Source organism: Amphibalanus amphitrite, unplaced genomic scaffold (assembly GCF_019059575.1).
Source record: "Amphibalanus amphitrite isolate SeventyFive unplaced genomic scaffold, NRLGWU_Aamphi_draft 002255F_arrow, whole genome shotgun sequence".
Classification (NCBI taxonomy): Eukaryota; Metazoa; Arthropoda; class Thecostraca; order Balanomorpha; family Balanidae; genus Amphibalanus; species Amphibalanus amphitrite.
Window position 1 is genome coordinate 1 of NW_024883740.1, and position 9,342 is coordinate 9,342.

Below are 9,342 nucleotides of genomic sequence, written 5' to 3' on the forward strand. Positions count from 1 at the left end.
TTACGAATACCCGTCACAAACCCTACCGGTTGACCTGACTGACCTGACCCGACTGGTCTAAATGCTTAAAGACATCATCTATGATCAAAACTAACACGATTCGTGATCAGCACCCGGAAAACCACATAGCAGCCACACTTTACGACTTTCTAACAGGTCCCGATTTTCCCGGTTTTCGAGTCATTGACCTGACTGGAAGGTCACCGATGACCTAGGACCTTAAAATTGGGTATCATCGGCTTCCTCTCGTGACGGGCAACACGCTCGTTTTTTCCGCGAAGCTCTAGCTCGATCAGGGGCCAAACGCGAGGGGGGGTCGTACAACTTGTGCCGTCGAAGGACTCAAATGGCCTGTGCCGGCGAGGGTTATCATAATGAGGTCATTTTAGCGGGTATCTCATTTCTGTAAGGAGTAATTTAGTAAACATGTTTGGTGACCTTTGGTGGCGTCACATGACCTTAGACCTGTGCAATAGCAGCAAGACATCAAGATAGATAATGTTGGTCATGAGAGATGTCACTTATGGTATAATGGCCATTACGAAGCATTTTAGTGATAAAATAAGGCAGTTGATGTTCCCCTTTGGCTTATAATGGGAGGTCAAGAAACTGACCTGACCTTAGGCCATCGGTATTCAAATTCCGAGACCTAGGAATTATAGCTAGGTATACATGATGCATGGCCTTATTACATCCTGCAACTTTCAAAGCACTCGGTCATCTACTGTTTTTCTGACACGGCGAAAAAGTTGCAAAAAAAAGATATTTAGGTCGGGTCATTCAAAGTAACCTGTTGACATGGCCTTTCAAAATAGTAGATAGCAAAAAAATGTGCAAAATTAATTAATCAATGTAAAAAACCTCTTTTTAATGACCGGATCTCCTTGAAATTACCAAAATCGAAAAAGCTAAATATTTATTCGTTGGTATTCGTTGCTATTCGATAAGATACAAAAAAAGGGAAAACGTTGGGCGGATAAGATCAAGTCAGATAGAGAAGAGCGAAACAGTAGAGATCCTCACATCGGGACAAGGGATGAAGACTATACAATCACGGATGATGGGAGAGATGAAGCCGAGACGGAGAATATTGGATCTCCCGTCACCCAGTCGTCCGGCCAACTCCTGTCGGATGTACGATTTTCTGATACGAACAAACGACAGCCACCACCGTCCGACCGAGACACCGAAGATCGACTGTCGCAACTCAAGAGTTAGGTAGTAAAGATATACAAAGGACACAAAAGTGAATCAAAAATGTAAGTAAGGAACAGCAGAATGCGTTAAAGGGGCTCAGGGATAATGGTGATTTGATTGTGAAACCTAGTGACAAGTGTAAGGGATTTGTGATCTTAGACAAAGCAGATTATGTGGATAAGGCCAAACACGTACTCAGTGACCCGGAGAACTATGAGCGATTAGAGAAAGATACTATCCTGAAGGTTGAGGCGAAAATGAAAAGAGCTCTTAAGCAAAAAGTCTCGGGTAAGCTCCCGGATAAGGTTGTAGATGATTTTACCCCTAGGCATAGCAGGACTCCTTTGTTTTATGGTCTACCCAAAGATCACAAACCGGATGTTCCTCTCCGACCTGTGGTCTCGAACTGTAAGGGTCCGACGGAGAAAACTTCAGTTTTATTGGAAAAGATCCTTCATCAACTGATACAGTTTGTGCCGCTGCATTTGAAAGACACTAATTATTTTCTGGTCAAACTGAAAGACTTTTGGTCGGCGAATGACATACCTGAGGCAGCAATATTTTTTAGCGTGGACGTAGTCAACTTATACGGCAGTATGTATACCCCTGGATGGTGCGATGGAGGCGGTCAGAGAAATGTTAGAGAACCACAAAGATGACATAGACTTGTGTGGCCTTAGTGTAGACGGAATATGTGACCTATTGAAAGAATGCTTATCCAATAACGTGTTCAGGTTTGGGGATGAGTTCTATTTACAGAAACAAGGAGTAGCAATGGGGAATCCAGTAGCACCTATTGTGGCCATCCTGTTCATGCACCGTTTTGAAACGCAGGCCTTGGAAAATGCACCAAGGAAACCGGCTTTTTTGGCTAGGTATATTGATGACTTTGCTGGAGTGTGGCTAGAAGGCAAAGAGTCGCTCAATGAGTTTGTTGAGTACTTGAATGGCATAGATTCCAGGATACAGTTCACTTGTGAAATGACGGACGAGGGCGCTGGATCTGTCCCTATGCTCGATACCTTAGTGTCTCTGACAAGGGTAGAGGGCAGATGTAAGTACTCGACAGAGTTATTTATCAAGCCAAACAACGCAGGCATTATCTTGCATTTTAAGTCCGCACATCCAAAACGGACCAAGGTCAATCTAGTTAGATCTCAATTCTTACGAGCCATCAAAATTTCCTCTGATGATCAGACTAGGGAGCGGAGTTTGAACAAGATTAGCGAGTTACTTGACAAAAACGGATATCCTAGTAAGATGGTCAAAAGAATCAGAAGGGAGGCGCTGAGGGTGACAAATGCGTGCAACCTTAGGAATGGACGCAGTCATAAGGACCGGAGGAGGTCAGATGATAGACAGGAAGCCCGCGCTTTCCTTACGCTTCCTTATGTTGATGAGACGGTGCTGTGTAAGGTAAAGAAAGCGGTTAAAAAGTCAAAGTTGAATGTGCATTTAGGATGGTACGGCTCTAGCACTCTTAAAAAATCCCTTGTCTCTTCAGATCTCACCAAGCCTCCTTGCCCCGCTGGCTCCAGGGCATGTCCGACGTGTTTGGCCATATCGGGTGGGAAGTGCACATACAAAAACGTTGTGTATGAAGTGACATGCGAAATTTGCGGTAAAACATATATAGGAGAAAGCAAAAGACCGGTCAGGCTAAGGTTCAATGAACACATTAGGAGCATGTTGGCTGACACTGAAAATACCCCTCTCGGGGATCACTTCCGGACTGAGCATGAGGGAGTGATAAAAAACAAGTCTCTGCTTCGCATTTCGATCCTTCAGAGAACGCGGGATCACCCAGACCGGAAGATAACCGAATCGCTGTTTATTCGTGATAGGAAACCTGCGCTGAACGAGAATTTGATGTCCTGGTCACTGCTATAGACTCGCTGACCTGACCTGCCACGATAGTCTTTTGTTGATGTAGTCTGCTTGAGCCTTAAGTGTCTGTGCATTGTGTAATGCTAATGTGTGTTATTAATGAGCGAAATATGTGACAACAAAAGTTATCGACTATCTAGGCCACATGAAGGGTACATAGGCTGTTTATGCATTAGGAAGATGTCGCTGTGTATTGTGCATGTGCTGGTTAGGGCAAAGAAACTTTTATTTGCAGATGTGTTCGCTAGGAATCTTGTTTGAATTGTACTTCAAAAACATAGTTAGATCAGAAGAAGGTCCGTGACCGAAAATTCATCACTTTTTTTTTGTATCTTATCGAATAGCAACGAATACCAACGAATAAATATTTAGCTTTTTCGATTTTGGTAATTTCAAGGAGATCCGGTCATTAAAACTTGTGTATTACGCTTGTATTATGCTCCTTGCTCAAGCACTCAACAGATTAAAAAACCTCTTGATAGACGGGGACCGCATATTGTTTTAGCGTGTTGGTAATGCATGTTTTAATTCTTTTTACATATTCTTCATCCTTCAAATGTGCAGTGTTAAGCTTCCATATTCCATTACCCCTCTTGTTTTTGCTTTGAATTTCTAGAGTTATCATTATATTGTGATCGGTGTGATACCCAGGAATGATGTCAATCGAGTTCAATGAAGTTATTAAGCCTTCGGAAACAAAAAACATGTCAAGGCGTCCAGCTTTCAGTGGGCTTTTTCTGTACCATGTTTACTTTTTGTCCTCTGGATGTGCGTGTATATTTCGCGGGGCGATGCGGGGCGGGGCAGAATTCCTAGGGATTCTCTTTACTGTCCCCAACCGTGTTCGCTGGCAGTTTGTTTGATTGCGCTCAGTTAACTACACTCAATCTGCTGCTTACTAATGGATTGTATATAGGTGCTATTGCGTAGTGACACATGAAGGTGATGAGCTGCTACATGGATCTGAAAGATGTTGCACATTATAGCTTGTAGCTCCGTGTTGGAGCTTGAATGATGCACCTTGTGAACCGTATGTAAAAAAAGATCTGAATCCGTGGCAAAGTTGGCGACGAATACTTGCTGGCGAGAGCATGGTTCGGGAGATCTCTGATCACGTGAGATCAGCCTCGTTACCCAGCCTGCCGTGAGTGTCCTATGTATGATGTGCTTATATTGAATAAACGTTAAAAAAAATAATTAATCAATAGTCGTACCAAATTTCGCCGTACTTTGCGCCGTGTTTTTTCCGCTATTCACGATCAAAACCTCGTGGGGGGGGGGGGGGGGCGGATAACCCGTTGGTGCGCTGGCCATTAAAATTGAAAGTTATAGTAAGAGCGGCGGCAATACAGCGACTCAAGCTTAAGTAATGTTGTGGAAACATTTGACTGCCATTTATCTAGTTTTGTAAAAGATTGAACATGGTGACAAATGTTCTTTTATCAAGAGTTCCCCGTTGCTTTTCTATGTAAAAAGCGTTTCTTGACTTACTGCAACGTTGAGTTCTCATTTGGCGCATTTATTGACTTATTGTTTTCACAGCGGTACAAAACACACACAAAGAGCGATACAATAAACGAATATGGAAACTAATAGCTTCCAGTCAAGAACAAGATCAAAGAACAGATCACAAAATACAAGGAACACAAGGTTTTCGTTCACTCAGCTTATCCCCTCAACGCACATCATTTCATACAAAGTAAACAAGCATCACAATAGTTGAATTTCCACGCATTCTCAGCACACCCATATCCGCCCATTGATGACATGCATCCTACGATTGTGCTTTCTTGCCCTTGCTCCCCTTTCGCGTCTTGGTCTTGATCTGGTTGGTGGGAGCGTCAGCGGAGAGGACTGGCAGTCCCGAGCTCGCCTCCACTGGGCGTCCGGCAAAGAACAGACCAGAGGGCTGTTCACGGGCCCTGTGTGCGGTCGGACCGCACACAGCCTCCAAGCTCCGCCCACTGCGTCCCTACGTCAGCCTTCCGTCACCGCACACAGCGATCGCTGTGGCCGGTCGGGACTGGCCACAGCGGACCGTCCACCGCACGCAGCCGTGACGTCAGAACCGCCTACCCATCCCCTACCCCCACGCCTGCTGGACGCACCGCACACAGCGCACGCAGCAGTGTGCGGTGCCCGTGAACACCCCTCAGAATAGCCAGCGGCCGGGGCCTCGCGGAAGTTCAGAATCGGTCGGTACGCAAACACGGGCACGTAACCCGGCAGCGGCTTGTCTGAGAGGCGCTCAGCAGGGTCCTCACCTCCTGCTGCCACTTCCGCAGCGGGCTCGTCTTCTTCGCCATCTTCCTCTTCCTCATCCTCATCATCATCGTCATCCTCATCCTCAGAATCGGAGTCGGAGTCGGAGTCGGAATCAGAGTCGGAATCATCATCAGAGCTGTCCTCCTCCGAGTCGTCGTCGCTGTCCTCATCGGAGTCCTCCTCGGAGTCAGAGTCCTCTGCCTCCTCCCCATAGCGCGGCGTGTCGGGAAACTTCGCCTCGCCCTCGAAGGTCACCTCGGCCTTGTAGCCGTCCTCGGGGTCGGCCAGGTACCGCACCGTCTGCACACGTCCGTCCGGCAGCGCCACGCGGTAGGTGCCCTCCTGGTCACCCTCCTCGTCACCCTGGTGCTTCCTGCCGAACTTGGTCGCTCCGTGGTCCACCTCATACTCGAAGCTGTGTGCCTTGTAGCTCTCGTCGTCCTCGGTGGCTGAAGCGCGCGCCCGCGTACCGGCAGAGACGACGGTGAAGAGGCAGGCGACGACCAGCAGGACGACCAGCAACAGGAACGGCTGCGGGACACACCGCGGGCGTCACGGTCATGGCAGACAGTCACGCTGGGTGGCGGGTGGGTGGGGTCATGTGGGTGGCGGGAGTCAGCGTCATGGTCAGCTCGGGTCTGCGGGTGGCGTGGTGGTCTGGACAAAACAGATCGAAACACATTACGGGAGCTAATGCCGAAACAATCAGACAACATACACTTGAAACTAGGAATGACAGGTGAATATAACTGTCTGAACAATCAATCAGTCTGTCATATTGTCGTTCTCTAAAATAATATAGCAAATTTGATTTTATGGAGATCTCAAAATACATTATTCAGCTGTTCATAATTGATTTGAGCGACAATTCATGCTTTCAAGAGTGCTTTGTCGAGATCTTACTTAGTGCAATGCAATGGCCGCACATTTTTCGCCTATTTTTTCATTCAGATATTGTCATTGAATAGGCCACTTGTACGTATTACTTACGGCTTATTGAATTTGTATATTATTACGGAAAGCTGAGGCAGGAAAGACGTTTGGACAAATCCCATTTTCCTTCCTTCGAGACCTTTGTGTTCTTAATTGCATTGTTAGAAGGCAGCGGTATCATGTTTGTTACAGACTAAGCTAATAACATTGAGTAAGCTGATCAATCAGAGCAAACATTTTAATTGTGATATTGGCAATTACCATTACATATTGTGTTAAAACTTTCATGGACCTCATTAGTAAGACTTTTTACCCAGCATTCATTAGCATGCATTAGCAATCATGTAACAAGTGATGCATACAAAGCTATTCGATCATGATGGTTACCAAACCGAACAGCGCTAGGACTGATGGGGTTGTAATTCACAAAAAAGTAAGAAACCTTCATATTTGCGGGTCCCATTGGCGTACCATGCTCACAATTTGCATTGTTCAAGTTGCAGGAGTGATGTAACCGCCTATCCGTCACTGATCTCAGAAAAGTATGAATCAGCATGAGCTAATTGTACACTTTTCCGAATACCTTAAATTCTACCATGGTTGCCATTGTTACTGCCAGTCTATCATTAGGACGTCAAAGCACGAATATGTGGAATAGTGATTCTAACCTCATGACTACCAAAATAATAATATCAACGAAAACAAAGCATCACTGAGCCCTGATGTCACGTCATTAGACGCCATGGTGACAGTTACGCGCGTTACACAATAATGGTGGCGCGTGGACGGACCCGCTACATCTCCTGATCTCTCCAACCGGTTTGTGATCATAGCCGGTACGCTGGCAAGGTCGCCCCTCCCCTCCCAGCTCCCTCCCCATCCCCTCTCCAACTGCCCCGGCCGCCGCCGGGGGAACCGGCTGTTTCCATCCGTCGGCAAGTGGAACAATGAGACACCACACCTTCAGACAGTACACAGATTAGCAGTTATACATACAGATCGACCGGAGGATAGACGGCGGGGGGTGACTCACCACGGATGGGTCGTTATCCTGATTGCCTTTTTGAGGATATCAGTGCCGGTGGGCTGTTGTTGAATGTTTGTGAATGGAGAGGGAAGTTTCCGGTTGTAATTGTATAACCCTTTGAAGACAAGTGGATTTGTGAATAGCAGATTGGCTGAGGCGATTAGACTAATTCGTAAACATTTAGCGGTAGATATGACTAATTGAAGCCGACGAAGCTCGGTTTTGAGGTGACGATTTTGGAACATTTTCCTCATGTTGGGTATAAATGTAACTGACCGGCTAATCTTGTCCATTTGTAACAGAGCGCAGGATTAGAAGCAGCCGGACCAGCTTAGTGTCATGTTGCCTGCTAGTGCCATCGCCGTTAAAATCTGAAGACATTGGGGCCTGACATAAAATCTGACATACAATCTAAAGGCACTGTGGAGGACTGGGTGCATCTGTAGGCTGTAGCCACTGTTAAAGCTGCTGTTTTTTTTTAAACAATGTTTGGGAAATCGAACCCGGAGGTCCAGACAATGACTACAAAATAAAAATAACAATCGTCGAAAAGCTGTTGGAACAATCATTAGCAGCAAAGATGCTATAGTGATGCGCAGAGAAATTAAAACTCAATTTTGGGTATGATTAATGGCAACAGTTTTAGAAATGAGAAGGCACCACGGTGCTGGTTTCATGATTCCCTAACAGCTTGGTGTAGTGATACCAATTACAGAAAATCAGATTACCGATACCAAACCAAATGCCAACCTATAGGAAATACCGAAACCGAACCAACTTGGGAACTGTAGGGAAATGCAAAACTTTTTACCGATTTCTCCTCCTCTTATATATTAGTTAGGGTTCATAAAAAACTAAACACATTAAACCAAGCTGGTATCGGTTTGGTATCGGTATACCAAAACGTTAGTATCCGATTGACATCTCTAGTTTGGTGTGAAAGCTGCTATGAGTTGCCCTCGAATTCAAAGTCATCCTGACTAACTAATTAACAAGTAACAACCTAATAGCATATAGTACTTTAAGAGCTATAGAATTATTTTCGATTAGAGCCCAGTAGGCATTACATCATATCAAGCATAATAAATGTTGTAACAGATCAAGTGCTACTCGGTATATGATTTATATACAACAAGAGCAGAATCCAGCTTCAACCCGGTATGGTATGCCCAAAGGTATGCCCTATATATAATTTCTGCGCTGCAATTGCTGGGTATACATTATACAACGAACACATTTACATATCTGACATTTCAAAAAAGGGGCACAGATACCACCATAATCTCTAGAATAGCCTTCATGTTTACCTGCCGCAGAAGAGCTCACATTTGTGCTGAATCAAAAGTTATTCACATGTTCGGAGCGGCATTTAGACGAGCAGATTGGCCACAGAGTGTCGGTCTCACCTTCATCTTGGAGGCTGATGCTGTGACAGATGCTAACAGTCAACTAGCTGACGCGCTGACCTCGGGCCATCTTATAGGGGGGCCGGTACCAGGTGACCCCGCAGAGGTCCTTGGGCGGTGCACGTCTGACGCCGGCGCCGGGCCGGGCGGGGCGGCGGGCGCGGCAGGGGTGCAGCGCAGATCGGCGGCTCAGACAGCAAGAGGGTGAGAAAAGGATTGATGGTTAACTCCTCCAACAAAGCTGTGCGACTTCACAAAAATGCTGGTGTTTTCATTTTTTAATCTGTCGCTAAGGTGGGTTGACTTCTTTGATGCATTGCCGTGTATGTACTGTCATGCATATTGCAGTCCACATTTTTACATTACCTATGTCATTCCAGAACGTTTTTCTTTTTATTTCAATAGGCTTTTCTCATTTTCCTACAAGACATATTCAAGTGATTCTTCTCGTGTTGACAGCGCCTTGCTTCTTCGCAGAGAGCCGAGCATAAAACTTCATGAACCCTGCGAAGAGTCGTTCTCACAGTAAGGCCGTACCCCACGTTGGGGTCATGATTCGATGTGAGCGACACCATTTTTATGATACGCGGTGCATAGCTTGTAGCTGACTTCTGACCACATTTCCGT

The 9,342-nt window shown here is 45.8% G+C and overlaps 1 protein-coding gene across 1 annotated transcript; it reads right to left on the reverse strand.

Moving 5' to 3' along the window:
* Nucleotides 1-4,858: 4,858 nt before the first annotated feature.
* LOC122376703 (serine-aspartate repeat-containing protein C-like) lies at nt 4,859-8,751 on the reverse strand. The gene is made up of 3 exons (XM_043356617.1): nt 8,716-8,751; nt 5,232-5,880; nt 4,859-4,962 (listed from the first exon to the last, which is right to left on the reverse strand). The coding sequence occupies exons 1-3, from the start codon at nt 8,719-8,721 to the stop codon at nt 4,859-4,861; spliced, it is 759 nt and encodes a 252-aa protein (XP_043212552.1). The 5' UTR covers nt 8,722-8,751.
* Nucleotides 8,752-9,342: the final 591 nt, after the last annotated feature.